The following is a 16,785-nucleotide window of genomic DNA, read 5'->3' as shown; positions in this document are numbered from 1 at the left end:
TAGAAAATATAAAGTTCGGATCAGATTCGGGCTCACATAAAATTTTATTATGCTCGCAAGCCCAATCCAAGACTTCTCGAACCCGGCTCATGAACATGTATAATTTGGACCAATATAAGTTTGATTTCAAAAAAATAAATTAACATAAAAATTTGAATGATTGTTGACCGGTGATCAGTTGAAGTAAGAGCATTACTTTGCACAAAATTAACCGATCTATTTAAATTAAATTTGATTAATTATTTTAATTAATTCAATCGATTTAATTAATAAAAAATTATTTTAATTACAGCTCAATGTTTTAATTAATTCAATTGATTTAGCCAAATAATTTTTAGTTTTATATATTAATTTTTTTTAACTTTCATCAGCTCAACCGAATTCACGAATTAATTCAATTTTTTATATATATTTATAAGGTTTTGATTAACTTAATTTTAGTTATTCATTTAATTTAACATTTCTATTAAAGCTATAAAATAATTTAATTTTAGTTAATTTGTCAATTTTTAATTGCAATAGAGTGAAGTACGTAGATTTTTTTGTTACATAATAAAAATGGGGATTCCTCTAAAAGAAGTTTAAAAAAAAATTGGGGATAATAGCTATTAAAAAATAAAGTGAAAGGATGACGTGGGAGAGTAAAGTAAGTTAAGGGAGTATAACAAATATTAGTCATAATTAAAAAAATATTAGGGTGCACAAAAAAAACTGGATTCGTCTATCTCCTTCCCTCTTTATTTCTCCCTATTTTTATTTGTTCATAGCTATCGATCTCAAGAACCCATTACATATTATTTTTCACTTTTAATCGCTCCACGGATCTCTCCTTCTTTCGCACGCCATCTCTTTAAACCCCTCCAAGTTTCTTTTTCTAATTCCTTTTTAATACCAAAATAACTGCTTCTCTGTCTCATTAGGGTTTCGGAATTACAAAAAAAAAGGAAGAAATTGCAGTAAGCAAGCTTTTTTATTGTATCTGCTCACGCGATTGCATATTTGTATCCTGTTTTCTTGGACTTAAATATTTTATTTACAAATTTTTGATCTATTTGGGAACAGGACATGATTTTATTTCCTTTTCGGTTTATTTATTGGGTTGGATAGGAACTGTCCTGTTTTGTTGTGTTTCATGTTATTTTTGCTATTTGATTAGGATGTTGAGATGCTTAGAAAATTATTATATAAAGAGAAGATAATAGCTACGAAGTTTGATTTGATGAAATGTAATCATATGAGCTGCCTTTACCCGGGTTGAGCCTATTTTGGCAGGGAAAGGCGAGTGCACTGACTGGATTGAGTACTTGGTTTATACGGGTAGTTCTTTCGTCAGTTGGATTGAGCAGATAGAGAGGTGTTAGGACAGGGTTTTTTTGGAAACCGAGCTTTGACTGAATTTTGTTTATGTACCTGTATAATTTGTTTACAGGGGTAGTGTTATAGAGTATTGCTACCAGTGATAAGTGATAATCAAGAAGTTCAAGTGGTTATTTGTTACCTGTTTGGTAATGAGTTTGAACTGCTGTTTTAAACAGAATAATATAGATGCTTAGCAAAACCAAACAAAAAGCCTTTATATAAAGCATTATGTAGTCCCTGAGTTTTTTGAACTAATATGACATAATCGCATATTAGAGTTTTAAATTGGGACTTGGTATCTTAGGTGATTTATTGCCAGTACTTTCCTCAATTCAGATAGCAACTGATTGTGGCTGTAAAAATGCTACAAATTCAAGCTATTAATTTTCCTTTATGATTTAATTAAGTTACCAGATTGAATTTTATTTGCTCTCTTTAAGTATAGTATTTTTGGTGAATAAACGTGCCCTTTTATGCCTGAAATCTTAGGTAGTGTATTTTTTTATTTTCCATTCATTTGTTTGACATTGTATGGACCGGATATGTGCATGCAACACACCAGTAGAGACACTCACAGAGAGTACATGCACACCCAAATTAGTTTTTTTGCTATAACTCGTTACTCGTTCGTCAATACCAATAGTAATTCGTTTTCTTATTCTATCTCCCCAATGCTGCAAAATAAGCTATGGCTTTTGGACTGTGTTTTCCGTTCTTATAATGGGAATGTGTGATTATGTCTTTGCTTCCAGCCTGCCTCTTCTGAGTCTCATCTGTGTGATTTTTGTGTTAGATTGTATCAATTTAACTGTTCATATACGCTACTGTTAATTGTTGAAATATTAGAAGGAACACTGCTGCATCAGATGTTACCATTTTGCACATGCTTCTTATTGTTCTTTTCCTTGTTGATGAATTATTAATGTGTCCTCATCTTTCCAGGTTCTGTCAAATTCTTTTGAATGACCCTGCTATCAAAAGTGAATCATGACATCAAGTATGTTAACTGGAGACAAAAGGTATAAAATTTCTGTGTTTAATTTTGTTGTTCTTTTGTACTATCTTCAGTTGTAGTGTTTGTTTAGGTAAAATGTGCATTGCAAAGTGAACCTGAAGCATTTCCAGTTGCATGTATGTGTGTGTCTGTAATAAGGGTTGGGGACATGGGCTGTGTTGGGGGATGGTAATTTAGAGTTGGTGTTCTCTTTTTTATTTTTCTACTTATTATGATTGCAAATTTATCAAACTCACTATTAAAATCTATTTAAAGCTTTGGGAAACCTGGGAAAGTTGGTTGCTGAGATCCTGGATTTTGTTAATTAGGACTATAAAACAACTTTGAAATGTTGTTCTATTTAAATTTAAGGAAGATAAAAAAAATGAGATGTTTGTGTAATTGTAGATAGAGGTTTTGGTATCTAATACTAATTTGATTGCAGATGGGCTCCTGCCAGAAGAGGTGGTATGACAGTGTTGGGGAAAGTTTCTGTTCCAAAACCTATAAACTTACCCAGCCAAAGGTATTTTAATTTTCTGAGTTTCATTTTGTTTATCCACCGCATGCAATCCTAATGTTTTCTTGCTGTTGTGTCAAGGTTAGAAAATCACGGTCTGGATCCAAATGTTGAAATTGTTCCCAAGTGAGTTGCTTATTTACTGGTCAAGGTTTTTCTAATGTCACTTTGGTTTTTTTTTTACTCTAAACTGTTCTATTATCAGTATTTTCATTATCGTAAAATGCCTTCCTTGCTGTTAAATTAGCGATTTGTATTTTCTACGTGCTTTCTGCACAATAGGGGTACTCATAGTTGGGGCAGTAGATCGTCTGCTTCTTCACCAAATGCATGGGGTTCTCCTAATACTGATGGGGGCAATGGTTCGCCAACCCATCTTAGTGGCCGCCCTTCATCTGGTGGAACTGGAACTCGACCGTCGACTGCTGGTAGTGATAGAGGCCATGACCCTATTTCTAATGCCTGGGGTCCAAATTCTAGACCGTCATCATCTTCAGGAGCATTACCATCAAATCAGACCTCACACACAGCATCCCGTCCTCGGAGTGCAGAAACAAGACCTGGAAGCTCACAATTATCCCGCTTTGCTGAATCTCTATCTGATACCTCAGGGGCATGGGGAGGAAGTGGAACAACAGAACGGATGGTAAGTTACATCACAGTTTTGATCTAGTTTTGAAATGAGGTTTTCCTTACATACTTGTAATTGAGGGTTTGCTAGCTGATGTGTGATGGATAGAGCCTGTGGTATAATGACATAAGTTTTTTGTGTAAGAGGGATTTTTAGTCCTGTAGTAGCTTGTGAAAAAATTGAAGAACCCAATTTAGTTACATGCCTGGAGGTGCAAGATGCTGATTATTAAAATGTTTGATTTGATTGGTTAGGAATACCTGGAATAGCATTCAAAAAGAATTTAAATCTAATACTGGTATATTGTCCCAGAAACTGTTGAATGCCAATATGAAGAATGATTTGTTTGCTTTTTTGGTACTATGTTAAGCGTGTGAATGGAATTTATAGTATTCACTCTCCACTGATTTAGAAACCTCGATGGATACATTATGAATGGGAGAAACCGGAAGGAAAGCGGGAGATAGTCAATAATAGGTATTCATTATGACATCATAATAAGCACACATTTTCTGATTTTATCTCTGCAAAGAGTAGATGCATTAGTTGTGAAGTGCATTAGAATATCCAACTATTTACTTCTTCTTTTTCTCCTTATGCATTTGTGATAGATTTCTCATTTTCAATCACAAAACCTCTTTCAGTCAACTCTCCCACACCACCATCATTATGAGCTGGTCTTCTTAGACTGTTTATATAACTATCACTGGTTGTTTTGGGGATGTTCTGTTTCTTCTTTTACTGCTCCTTTTAGCTTTGCCTTTTATTACGTGCAGGGAATGTCTTCCTCTAAGAATGACGGTTTTTCTCTGACTTCTGGAGATTTTCCAACACTTGGTTCTGAAAAGGACAATTCTGGAAAGAACGTAGACTCTCAAGGTATTGTGCGCAACTTTCTCTAAAACTGCTTTGATATTGAGTTTTTTTCTTCTCTTTTATTGGGAGATTATTGGAAAGCTCTTTGACATAGCTGTTAGTCTGTACTTGTCCCATCATCGACATAACTTGCCATTTTACTCTTACCTCAATTGATTTACGGATTCTAGAGTTTTTATTGATTGTCATAATCCCATTACGAAAGTTAGAGTTGTTCTCTGAATGCTATATATTTTTTTCTCAGGTGTTTATAGTTACGTCTATTTTATAGTTGTTCGCCTTTTGGAAGCTTTCATTAATTTCTGATAGCAATCTTTGTGTCAACGGTGCTTATTTGGTGGAGGTTAATTTATAATGAGAGTCATTTATGTTGGTTCTATAAGTGTTTAGTGCTAAAGGCCTGAATCTGTTAAGAATACCCAATTAACATGCTACTCATGCCTCTCCTTTTCTCCAATCTGTTTACAACTTATTGCAGATTATGGTTCTCCTGGTCGTCCAGGTTCATCTGCTGGAGTGGCTTCAGGGAGAGGAGGGAACAGGGATTCTGAAGGTTTGTGTGCACTGTAGTTTCTGTGATGACTGTGCATCCATGATGTGGTGACTAAATTATTGATATGGTTTTTTGGTTATTAAGGTGACGTTTCCGTAAATGTGAATGCAAAGATTGGAGCTGCAGGTTCCTGGAGACAAGAGAATTCTTTGTACGGAGAAGATGGTGCCAGATCCAATGTGGAGAAGTGGCATGCTGATCCCCGTACATACCCTAATCCTAATATTCCCCCTCAGCATCATGATGGTTGGCATGGTCCGCTTGTAAATAATCATCCAGGCGGTGTTTGGTATAGGGGACCTCCAGGAGGTCCTCCTGGAGGTCCACCATTTGGGCCCCTGGCTGCGCCCGGAGGCTTTCCCATGGAGCCTTTTACGTATTATCGTCCGCAGATGCCCCCTCCTGCTCTGGCCAATCAACAGCCTGTTCCTCCACCTGGGGCTGGCCCTAGAGGCTCCCACCCAAAAAATGGAGATATGTACAGGCCTTATATGCATGATGCTTATATTCGTCCAGGAATGCCACTTAGACCTGGATTTTATCCCACAGTACCTTACGATGGATATTATGGCCCTCCTGTGGGATACTGCAATTCTAATGAAAGAGATGCTCCATATATGGGTATGGCAATGGGCCCTACAGCCTACAACAGATATCCTAGTCCTGATCCTGGTAACTCCCATGGAAGAACCAGTGGATTCGGTCCTAGCGGTAAGCCAATAGCATCTGAACAAGTGGAAGGTGCTCATTCTCAAGACACTCGAGGACCACACAAAGTTCTTCTGAAACATCATGATAATTGGGAGGGAAAAGATGAAGAGCCGAACTGGGATACTAATGCTCCTTATCCTTTGAAGGGCGAACATCCAAGAAATCTATCACGAGAAAATGGATGGAGAGCTGACAACAAGAAGGATATTGAGATAGATACAAGAAGAATGGTGGCCGGTGAAGGAGCTTCACCAGAGGCTGTAGACAATCAAGCTGCCCCTATGAAAGTGAAGCCTCCTGAAAATGTACAGATCGTGAGTGTATATGGTGACAGTTCAGGTAAAAAGTTTGAACATGCAGATTCTATTTCTATAGAAGTTTTGGCAGCTCCAAAAGATTCTAGTCTGATTCAGAAAATAGAAGGCTTAAATGCTAAAGCTCGTGCTTCAGATGGCCGCCAATATCCTGGATCTTTTTCCAGCACAGATGATCCTAAGAACAAATTTCAAGTTGGTAATGCAATGGGCAGTCGTTCAACAAATGAAGCTGGTATTGACTCTATATCTCATGAGAAGCCTTGTGACATTAGAGTTATCAACTCTTCTGTCCATGAAGGCCACTTCTCTGCTGGGGATAAGAGTCTTGATTCTGCAGTAGTCAGTGGAACAGCTATTTCCAGGTGGGTTTATACTTTGGATGCTTCATTGTACTTGTACTTGTTATTCTACTGTTGAGTAAAAACTAATGTGCATAATCACAGGCGACCAACTCATGGCACGCATGGTAGAGCTGATCTTCGTGGTAAAGCAAGATTTAATACACTAGAGGGTGATGGCTGGAGGAAAAAGCCTCAAGTCGTAGACCCCAAAAATGTAGCATTAACTGTACATGGCGAAACATCTTCTGTTTCTCATGGACAACGCCATATGTCTGCAGAGATCAGCCAGAATTCTATGTTACAGACTTCTGGAAAGGATGATGTAGAGTCTGTTCAACCTGTGTCTGACCCAAGCGACAGCCAGGTTATTATTCTTTTTTACGATTTGTGTTATTGTATGTCTGTATTTTTCTGATGATTCTGCTGCTTTAATCAGCGTGTCAAGGTGAGAGAGCTAGCCAAGCGACTTAAAGAGAGAGAGAAGGAAGAAGAAGAACGGACAAGAGAGCAAAGAGCCAAGGCTCTAGCTAAATTGGAGGAATTGAACAGGCGAACACAAATGGGGGAAGGTACAACTCAGAAGTTGGAAAACGTTTCGACTAGCACTATTCAGAATAAGAAAGATGAACCTTTAAATCTTGTCCAACCAATTGCTGCAAGCAAGGCTGGAACCGCAAGTCCATCTTTAGGTTCCAAGCAAAATAAAACCTCACAGATTAGGCACGAGGAATCCGCAACTGCTGCTCCACCAACTGCGGTTACTGGAAAACCTAAGGCATCAACTTTAGCCCTGGAATCCAGCCCAAGGATTGTTGCTCCTATCATTGAGACAATTGTGGATGAAGTTGAGAAATGTGCAAGCAATATACCTGTGGAGACACCAAAGACTGCACACAAAGATTCTGTTGTGGTCCATGAGCAATTGATGTCTTCGCAGCAGGATTCTAATAATCCTGATGCTGTTCATGGCAGTAGTACTCTGCGGGTCCATGACAGTAGTGCTTCTAAGCAGGAGCGTACAAGCTATAGACAAAAGCTTAATACCTTGGAGAAGAATCTAAATGAGAAGTCATCGTCTTCCTCTGCAACTGAGGCATCAAAAGTTCATTCTGATATTGCAACTGATGCTGCTATATCTTCTAAGGGTGTTTCCTGCGAGTCCATACCAAACTGTGAGTCAAACAGGCCTGTTAACCAGGGTGTAATGGCAGAGTCTTCAGCACCTCATCGAAGGAAGAACAGAAGTGGTAAGAACAAGCACAAAGTGGAGGAGGCATTATCTGCAACATCTTCATCAATTTTGTCAAAAGAGACTACTGTGTTAGATGCTCCGGTTGAAAGTCTTAAACCAAGGTCTTCTGAAACAATTCTGGATGTTAACTCAGCTTGGCACCAAACCGACTCAAAGGATGCAAATCAGTCCTCAGACTCGTGCTCATCATTGACAAATGAAGAAATTCCCGTTAGAACTAATAGCCAGTGGAAATCTAATCATCCTCGCAGGACAATGAAAAACCCACAAGGTAATAAACCAGCTGAAAAAATTCACGGTGGGGATGCTGTTGTCTGGGCTCCTGTGCGTTCACAAAATAAAACTGAGGTTTTGGATGATGCCAATCAGAGTACTGTAGTTGAGGCTGTGGTTTTGTCATCAAAGAGTGATCAGCAGGTGCAGAGTCATCCAAGAAATAAGAGGGCGGAAATGGAGAGAAACATTCCAAAGCCTGTACCCAAGGAACTGTCTCAGCAGGCAGTTGTTTCTATAGGCAATCCGACTGCTTCAGATGAGGTTGTTGAAAGGCCGGGTTCTAAAGGTGCTGAAAGCTCCCAAACTTCTGGTACAGTAATAAGGAAGATGGTGCCGTTTGCAGAATCCAAGACTGGGGATGTCAGGCAGAATAGACCTGAAAAAGTGCATGGATCATGGCGCCAACGGAGTGTGGCCGAGTCAACTGCAAACCATAGGAGTTCTCGAAATGTAGTTGAGGACATTCACCACCAGAAGTTTGATGCATCTTCCATGAAAGCGCAGCCAAGCTATGAATGGGATGCTTCTGATGGCTGGAGCATGCCCGAAATTCCTGATACAGCTGTTAATGTTCCTTCTTTAAAAGATGAGAGTGTGACGGCGAGGGGAAAGCGGCATCCACATAGAGGTCACAAAACCTCAGTATACAATCATAATCCTGAAGAGAAGCCAACTGGTGGGCAGGACACTGAAAAGGTGTTTGTTGAATCTACAGCTTCTGAAATGCACCAAATGGACGCATTATTAGCTTCAAAAGAAAATCATGCTGCTGGCGAACGATCAACATCTCATTGGCAGCCTAAATCTCAATCATTTTCAGCCACTAATCAACGAGGAAGCCGGCCTAGTAACAGTATGAATGTTGGCTCTGAAGGCAGTAGGACTAATAAAAAGGAGTCCTCTCAGGGTAGGGGGTTGCTACCTCAACCGGACAAGGAGCTTTCTAGGCCTCACTCTCATCATGACCAGTCTCTATCCAAAAAGAGCAATATGGAAGAAGCTCCATCTGTTGGACATCAAGAGCTTAGGAGAGAGAAAAGAATGGGTGGACCCAGAGGACGTCCCAGTAGCCCCATTGAATATACATCTCATTCAAATATGGATGTTCAACCAGAACAATCCATGTCCCCAGGGTTTCGTAAAGGTGGGAATCCGAATAGTCGGTTTGGTAGAGAGCATGATGCTCGTGGGGATTGGAGTGGATCTGGAAAAGATGCTAAGCAGCAACATAATGTACCAGCAATCAGGGAAAAACAAAGGCAGAACTCTCACTATGAATACCAGCCGGTTGGGCTGCAAAACAATAACAAAATGAATAACTTTGAATCTTCAAAAGAGGGTTTTCATAATTCAAGTGGAAGGTATAGAGAAAGGGGACATGCAAGGCGTGGTGGGAGCAACTTTTATGGACGGCAAACTGGCAGTGTTCAAGTAGATGCCGGTTATGAGTAGGGGGTGAAATTTAAGGAGGTGTATTTTCGTAGCAGGCTCATGGATGATATTGTGGCTGGATCCCTTACACTTTGAGGTATCCTCGTTTCTGTCGGTCATTTTTTCAGTTTCAAACAGTATATGTGATCACTGTCAGCTGATATTATGATGTGAATTGAGCAGGGCTTGGAGCATATTAGAGATGGTGCAAAGGCCAAAAAGATAAGATAGATTGAGAGTTAGTTAATTTGTTTCCATATTTGAATTTGGTGTTGTTTGAAGGAAAAATGTATGTTGAGGAGGTTTAATTTGGTCACAGTACATTGACCTGCTGTGGAACATTTGATGATGATATTGTTTTTGGGCAGTGCATGTAGGCTGTAGCAATCTTTTTCTATTCCGTATCATCTTGTGTATGCAACACTACAAAGAATTAAATAGATTTATGGGTTCTCCCATCTACCACTCCTGCTTTCCATTCACTACTCTTCTGTTATTGGTCATTAATTTATCGAACATTACATATAAAAACATGTACTATATTTTTTAAATATATTAAGCACAACCAAACTGTTGAGAACATTTGAATAATGTTTAGAAACAAAAGTAGCCTGATGGATCTTATGCTTACTACTCAATCAGTAATCTACTGGTGGTCATGGTTAAAATCAAAATATTTCAGTTTGGTCCAATTTCCGTCATTTTTAGTTGTCGATTTAGGATACATTACTAAGATTATGAAAGTGCTTCTTTTGTCTTAAATTACAAATATAAAAACTAGTATAACTCTATTTATAAATTCCACTATTGAAAATAGAAATATTAATCCACTATTGGATGACTAAGTTTTTAAATTAAACTACTATTTAATGAAGTGATTTAATAAAAAGGTCAAATTTGGAACTATTGTAAAAGTTACATAAAAATTCTAAAGTTACAACTATTGACAGATAAAAATATTTGCCTAAAGTGCCAACTAAAAATGAACTGAGGGAGTATAATTTTACTTAATTTAATTCATCCAATGAAATTTTTACAAAAACTGGTCAATTTTCAGTTAAGATTTGGTTTGATGAACCAAATGTGACATTACTCCCTCCAAGTGGTTTGTGCTGTATTAAATTTGAATTTCAGTAGGCATAATTTTATTGTTTTGCTATCGAAACTGATGGTATGGTTTAAAAAATTCTATCTCAATGCAACTGTAATCATACTAAAAAAAACTCTTAAGATAATTAGGTAGAGCTTATGTAATAAAATTCAATAAAACTTGCTATCCCCCTCTATTTTCTCATTTTCAGTTCACTTTAAAAAGAAAAAACCTGAGCTCAAGGATTGTTTATATGATTGTTCATTTTGCTAACAAAAAACTAGTTATACTTCTTCCATCTGATTTTTTGAAAAGTCATTTAATTTTTTTTTTGGATAAATAAGTCATTTAAACTTTTACTTTATATTTGAATTTTCTCCTTTTCCTCTTCTGATATGTCAATGTTTTAAATTTGCAACATAATTAATTAATAAGTAGAATTCTATAGCAATTAATAAGATTTAAAAAAAAAATTATGACTACATTAACCATAAAGTTAAATAATGTGTTAATTGACATGGCTTACAAGTTTAAGGGACAAATTACCACTTAAGCCTTAATGTAAATAAAGTTTTAAACCCTTGTTAAAGCCAAACGTTTGACAATACCTGCTGCTCTCTGCCTCAACTTCTCTATCAGCAGTGTTCAGCTCTGCATTTCTCTTCAACTCTGTAATTCTCTACACTTTATTTCAATGTTTATCTTTAACTTCAAATGACACTGAAATTGTTATTTATTTATTTATTTATTTGATAACCGTGTATTAATACTATGACATTTAGGCGAGAATTGATATGATTTGTGCAGTTCAGCTATGATTTAATTTAATTCATACATTCTTTGTTATTTGCATATTCAATTAGGTTATTTACGCATGGCGGTTTCTCGTCGAGGTGATGCTGCTGGATTTATGTTCTGTCAATTATGTGGAACCACACTATCTTTTACTTTAACTGATTATGCTCAATGTCCTCGCTGTAAATTCAAGAAAAACGCGGCAGGTAGCGTTAGTTGACAGTTTATTTCTCTGTTTGTTGTTTGAATTACCCAAATTCTGCTCCATTTGTTGAGTGTTTTATGGAATCCTTACATATTTTGGTACTGTTTCAGAGTTATCTGGAAGAGAAATATGTTATAAAGTTACTGCTGAGGTAAGATTGTAGAACTTATTTAGTTGTTAGTATTTTATATTTCTTCATGAGTAGTTGGGTCCAAAGCAGTTGTGCCATGTATTGCATCTACCAGATTAAGTGAATTCTATTCGGCATGAGTTTTTTTTTTGCTATGAACATTATGCTAATTGATTGAACATCATGTTCTAGTATAGTATGTTGTACTTAAATTATTGGTTTTATCCGTCTGTTATTCTAGTTCTAAGATCACAACTTTGAAGAATATATATCCTTGCTGATCCATTATCTTAGAGTTGCTTACATAAAGCCTATTTAGATGTTAATAAGAGATTCCATATAACAAATCATATTTAGATTATATGTTTGCGGCAGTTTTGCATGAAAGTGTCCGTTTAATTGCCCTGTTTAGTAGCGCCTTTCTGGGTTTATAATTGCTATATGCTCAAGTTGTCATGCTATTGTCAGGATATGAGAAGGGATCTAGGCATATCAAGTTTTGAGGGAAAGATAGAGGTGAAGGACATGGAGGTAATCAACTCGCGCAATGTGTATTATAGAGTTAAGAGGCATACTCTTCTGATGAGAATGAGAATCATTGGCTAATTCCTCGAATCCTAAATTGTGTCAACAGATAAATAAAAAATGTGAGAAGTGCAGCAACACAAATCTTAAATTTTCTACCAGACAAGTATTCTTCCGCTTCATTCTCATTTCCATGGTTCGCTACTGTCACAAAACTTTATAATTTGCTCTAGTCTAATGTATCCTTTTATCTCCTATCTACAGATGAGGTCGGCAGATGAGGGGCAGACTACGTTCTATCACTGTCCTAAATGCTTACATACGTTTAGCGAGAACTGAGTTACTAAATTTTCGGAGCTGGAGCGTATGCAATCTACCAACAATACAGGTTACTGTTGGATGGTTGATGGCATTTCTTCTCTAAAATGTCTATTAAATTATGTACAAATCATGAAGCATTTAAATGAAAGTATCACATGTTTCTTGATTTTAGTCAAATACGCAGCTAAATCGTTCCAGTCTCCTTAATTTTTATTTAATAAAAATTAATCAGAGATCATTTTTGGTGTGAAGTAGGCATCTATAATCTCAACATTTGCCTAATATATAAGTTGTATTTTGTTTGTCTGTGCATAAGAAGTGGAAGTTACATATTTTGTTTGCTTCATTTGATATGCAACAATACATAGTTAAATCCTTGTTTTATAGTTTTGCTTCTTATCCATAATAAAGTAAATTCTCTCATCAGTAGCCATCAAACTTGCCTTAAGCCACAAAACTTCATACGCCACCCCAACTGAACTTTTTCATGACACGTAGCTTTCTTCCATACAAGATATATATATGAATGAGCTCAATCAATACACCCAATTGCCTCTGTTTTTAATTTATCCCTTCCCCGAAAAATTTAGTCTGATTTGTCTGATGAGAAAAAAATAAAATCTTTAACCTGAAATATTGGTTTGAGAAATTTCAATTTCAAAACCTAGGCACTGTTAATTCTTATGTGAACCTAATTCGTCATGTAAGATTGTGAACTATCCACTTATCATGTGACACATGAGATAAGTCAATAAATATTGCATTAACTAGAGTTAATGTAACATTCGTTAATCGGTTATCACATTTATTATTGTCATGTATGGTTCACAATCCTACTTATCGAATTATGTTCAAGTAAGTATTTCTCTCTTATTTGAGGGTTTGTACATCTCTTTTTTTTTCAGAAGAAAAGTTTGTATCTTTTGAAAAGAAAGAATATGTGGGATTCTGTTAGGATATGAAAAGGTTATGAAATTGATATGACACCAATTGAATTGCACTTGCTTCTCTTTATAATTGTTTTATAATCAAGAATTTTGGTTTATAATCATAATGTTGATTTGTAGTTAGTAGATAAATGAAGACAAGAGCCTGCATAAATGGTGGATGAAGAATAAGTGGTCGGAGAGAGATTAATTAGAGGATAATTAAAGAAATAGAATTAGTTAAGAAAAGGCAGAAGACACGAGGCCGGCATTTGACAAAATCTGGTGAGGGACCAAACCAAACCAAATCAATCTCAGCTTTTATTACTATTATTTTGCTTCTTGATAGAATTAGATAGATAAATATTAAATAGTTTGTGTTGTGTTAAAACATGCGTCACGTGTTTGGTCCTTGTCTTTCATACTTACCGTTGATTCGCCTTTTCTGAGGCTCATATCAACTCCTCTCCTCTTCTTCTTCTCTCACCATCAAATCAAATCCAAGTTTTTTTAACTCAAAATTTTATTCTAGTTGGTTAAAAAAATGAAATTCAGTTATTGAGAGACTTTTTCACTTTTAAACTTTTAAATTTTGTCTGGCTCTTCTTTTTGTGTTTTTCTTTTCTCTCCACTTCCATTAAAGAATCCATCTTTTTTTTTCTTGGTGTTTAGCTTCACACTTCTTCACACACACCATGAAAAACAAAAACGCTCTCTTTATATTTTTCTTCTTCTCATTCTCTCTATTTCAGCCGCTATTTGCCGACGTTGATTCAAGAATAACTCCTCCGCCAGATGCTTCTCATTCTCAAATGATTATCCCCAACACCACCTCCTCCTCCTCCTCTTATTCCGATTCCACAGCTCCATTTCCGCCTCCGCCGCCGAATAATAACTCATCAACCCCCTTCAAACCCAGCATTGCTGTAATATTCGGCGTTTTAACCACCATGTTTTCCATCACCTTACTTCTCCTCCTCTATGCTAAACATTGTAAGCGGTCTAATTTTTACCATAATGGCGACGCTGCTAGACCTGGCGGCGGAGCCGCCACCGCCCCAGAAGGAAGGAAGAACTCCGGTATTGATAGAGCAGTGATTGAGTCGTTGCCCATCTTCAGATTTAGCTCACTTCGTGGACAAAAACACGGGCTCGAATGCGCTGTCTGTTTAACCAAATTTGATCCGCAAGAAGTTCTCAGATTATTACCGAAATGTAAACATGCATTTCATGTCGAGTGTGTCGATACTTGGCTTGACGCGCACTCAACATGTCCGCTCTGTCGCTACCGAGTCGACCCGGAAGACATTCTCCTGATCGATCAGGAGAATATTATCGCCCGGAATATCTTATCGCCACCACAGCAGAATGAACAACCGCGACAGGATCTTAAAGAAACGGTTAAAAGTAACAGAGCACGGAGAATCTCCGGCAGACATTCTTCTGCCGGAGAGAAGGCAACCAATGGGTTTGATCTGAAGCAGATTGTAGTTCAACGACCGTGTGTTGTGTCCGAACGTGTTCCTCAAACGACAGTGTCATCGACCTCAACGTCGTCGTTTGCTAGAAGGTCGTTAGATAGTTATAATAACGGTTTGAAAAAGAAGAATAGTAACAGTATTAGTAGTATCAGTAGGAGTAGTCATGAGTCGGCATCGGTGGCCGTTGGATGCTTCGATAGATTTCAGTCAAATAATCAACGAAAAGACGGTCTTCTCCTCTTGACCACAACCAACGGCGACGATCATCATGCTGATGATGATCGCAGCGGATCTAAGAGAGCATCAGCGACAGGGAATGCGGGCGCAGGTGTGGACAAGACAAGATTTGAGCACAGAATAATTGTCTCAGGAAATGGGAGTGGTAGTTGTGGTGGGTTCCATAGTCATCAAAGATGGAGCGACGTACAGCCGTCAGATCTTCTGTATCTACGGTCAGAAATGATAATTAGTGACAGCCGTAGATTATCAGGGACAGCATTGGGATCTAGACGGGGGAGAGAGCAGCAGCAGCAAGTTGACAATAATAATAGGAGTTGCAGTGAAGAAGGTGGTGATGGCAGAAGTGTAATAAATTCGAGAAGCGTGTCGGAAATCACGGGGTTGAACAGGTTTTCAGAGAGTGATAGCGTGAACAGCCGTCAGCATCGAGAACGACAGGCGGGTGTTGTATCAAGATGGTTGGCTTGGATTTCTTCTCAGTCACACCCTGCTGTACGGTCCCTCCGTACTACTACTACTAGTACAAATACTCCTCTCAACGCTGCCGTTTAGTAATAAAAAAATTAATTAATTAATTAGTTAGTTTTCTTAATTTATACTTTGCATTTAGTACATTAGTAATTTTATTTAGCTCCATAGAATTAATTTTTAGGAACACAATGTAGTATTTGCATTAGTTTTTATTTTCACCATTTAATATTCTTTTTATTTTTCTAAAATAATTCGAGTTTTATCATTAAAAATGATTAATTATGGTGGGTAGAAGGAAAAGGTAGAGTCAGAAATATACAGGGATAGATACCGACAAAAAGCACGTAGATCGAGGAATAGGCGCTGGAATACAACTCTTGTGTTTTTGATAAAATTATTTGGTTAATTATATCTGAAGGAACTCTCACTAAATTTAGAGCACCGCTTCAACTAGGATCCTAATTTCTTAATAGACTAGTTTCGCATTACGTGCTATGCACGTGGCTCGTAACGTAACTCGTCAATGAACATATTAGTAAATTTATTATAATTATATCAATTTTTATTTATAATTAATATTAAATAATAAGTTAAAAAAATTGTAAAAGTAAATATAATATATTCGGTTATTAAATTTTTTTTCATACTGAATTTATTCTTATTTTGGTTTTATAATAACCATAATTAAATAATTAACTTAATTTTATTAATAATATTTTTAAAAATAATAAAATAAAAATTTAAATAATGATATATTGATCAAATACAGTATTTTAATTTTATAGTTCAATCAAACTAAAAGATATTTATTCCTACTAATTTGGAGACAATTTAGTTATTTTTTACATATTAAAAATTAAATTAGAGATAATTTAGCTACCTATTCTAATTAGGACTTTAATTACAATAGTGATTAATTAAATAACTAATTAGTTAATGACTATAAAATCTTTATTTAGTAGTAAACTGAAAAGAGTTATTCAGTAAATTTGCCTGTCCCCCCCCCCCCCATCCGTGCTTTTATATATAGTATAGATTAAAGGATTACTAAATTTTCCTTAATATTTTCACTTTCATTTTTTGTATCCTTTTTTTTTAAAAAAGAAAATTGACCTTAACTTTAAACTTGATTTGTAGGACCATAATTAATAAAAATAAAATAAAATAACAATATTAATAAATGTCAATTTCTTATAATACACTATTCGCTAACTTATTTATAACTTGAACAAAAGGTCAATGCACCTCCTGAACTTGTGACATAGAGTCATTTAATCCAATTTATACTTTTTTGAGCAACTAACCCCAAAACTCTTCATTTTTTAGCCAAATAACCAATA

General features: G+C 36.5%; 3 protein-coding genes across 4 annotated transcripts; all 3 read left to right on the top strand.

The window, feature by feature from the left end:
• Positions 1 to 689: 689 nt before the first annotated feature.
• LOC130015323 (protein MODIFIER OF SNC1 1) lies at positions 690 to 9,726 on the top strand. 2 transcript variants are annotated; one of them, XM_056105167.1, is made up of 11 exons: positions 690 to 956; positions 2,302 to 2,378; positions 2,799 to 2,879; positions 2,955 to 2,999; positions 3,156 to 3,519; positions 4,281 to 4,383; positions 4,859 to 4,933; positions 5,018 to 6,323; positions 6,405 to 6,666; positions 6,739 to 9,358; positions 9,445 to 9,726. In XM_056105167.1, the coding sequence occupies exons 2-10, from the start codon at positions 2,347 to 2,349 to the stop codon at positions 9,280 to 9,282; spliced, it is 4,812 nt and encodes a 1,603-aa protein (XP_055961142.1). In that variant the 5' UTR covers positions 690 to 956; positions 2,302 to 2,346; the 3' UTR covers positions 9,283 to 9,358; positions 9,445 to 9,726. The 2 variants fall into 2 exon arrangements, with proteins under 2 accessions (XP_055961142.1, XP_055961143.1); XM_056105168.1 differs by having other exon boundaries at positions 690 to 960.
• A 1,190-nt stretch (positions 9,727 to 10,916) lies between these two features.
• On the top strand, positions 10,917 to 12,498 carry LOC126671324 (DNA-directed RNA polymerase I subunit RPA12-like). The gene is made up of 6 exons (XM_050365088.2): positions 10,917 to 11,022; positions 11,215 to 11,352; positions 11,462 to 11,502; positions 11,950 to 12,012; positions 12,116 to 12,172; positions 12,271 to 12,498. Exons 2-6 carry the CDS (start codon positions 11,226 to 11,228, stop codon positions 12,343 to 12,345), a joined length of 363 nt encoding a protein of 120 aa, XP_050221045.1. The 5' UTR covers positions 10,917 to 11,022; positions 11,215 to 11,225; the 3' UTR covers positions 12,346 to 12,498.
• Positions 12,499 to 13,606: 1,108 nt separating this feature from the next.
• Positions 13,607 to 15,682, top strand: LOC126675455 (RING-H2 finger protein ATL43). Its single transcript, XM_050370095.2, has one exon. The coding sequence runs from the start codon at positions 13,949 to 13,951 to the stop codon at positions 15,524 to 15,526; it is 1,578 nt and encodes a 525-aa protein (XP_050226052.1). The 5' UTR covers positions 13,607 to 13,948; the 3' UTR covers positions 15,527 to 15,682.
• Positions 15,683 to 16,785: the final 1,103 nt, after the last annotated feature.

This window comes from Mercurialis annua, linkage group LG3 (assembly GCF_937616625.2).
Source record: "Mercurialis annua linkage group LG3, ddMerAnnu1.2, whole genome shotgun sequence".
Lineage (NCBI taxonomy): Eukaryota > Viridiplantae > Streptophyta > Magnoliopsida > Malpighiales > Euphorbiaceae > Mercurialis > Mercurialis annua.
This window is presented reverse-complemented; position numbering and strand designations above follow the sequence as displayed.

Excerpts from the sequence above, each read along its gene's own strand:
- LOC126671324 (XM_050365088.2), top strand. The coding sequence starts at position 11,226 with ATGGCGGTTTCTCGTCGAGGTGATGCTGCTGGATTTATGTTCTGTCAA. Across the intron at positions 11,503-11,949 it reads GTTATAAAGTTACTGCTGAG|GATATGAGAAGGGATCTAGG; the intron begins GTAAGATTGTAG and ends TGCTATTGTCAG. Across the intron at positions 12,013-12,115 it reads TAGAGGTGAAGGACATGGAG|ATAAATAAAAAATGTGAGAA; the intron begins GTAATCAACTCG and ends TTGTGTCAACAG.
- LOC130015323 (XM_056105167.1), top strand. The coding sequence starts at position 2,347 with ATGACATCAAGTATGTTAACTGGAGACAAAAG. Across the intron at positions 3,000-3,155 it reads AATGTTGAAATTGTTCCCAA|GGGTACTCATAGTTGGGGCA; the intron begins GTGAGTTGCTTA and ends TCTGCACAATAG. Across the intron at positions 3,520-4,280 it reads GTGGAACAACAGAACGGATG|GGAATGTCTTCCTCTAAGAA; the intron begins GTAAGTTACATC and ends TATTACGTGCAG.
- LOC126675455 (XM_050370095.2), top strand. The coding sequence starts at position 13,949 with ATGAAAAACAAAAACGCTCTCTTTATATTTTTCTTCTTCTCATTCTCT.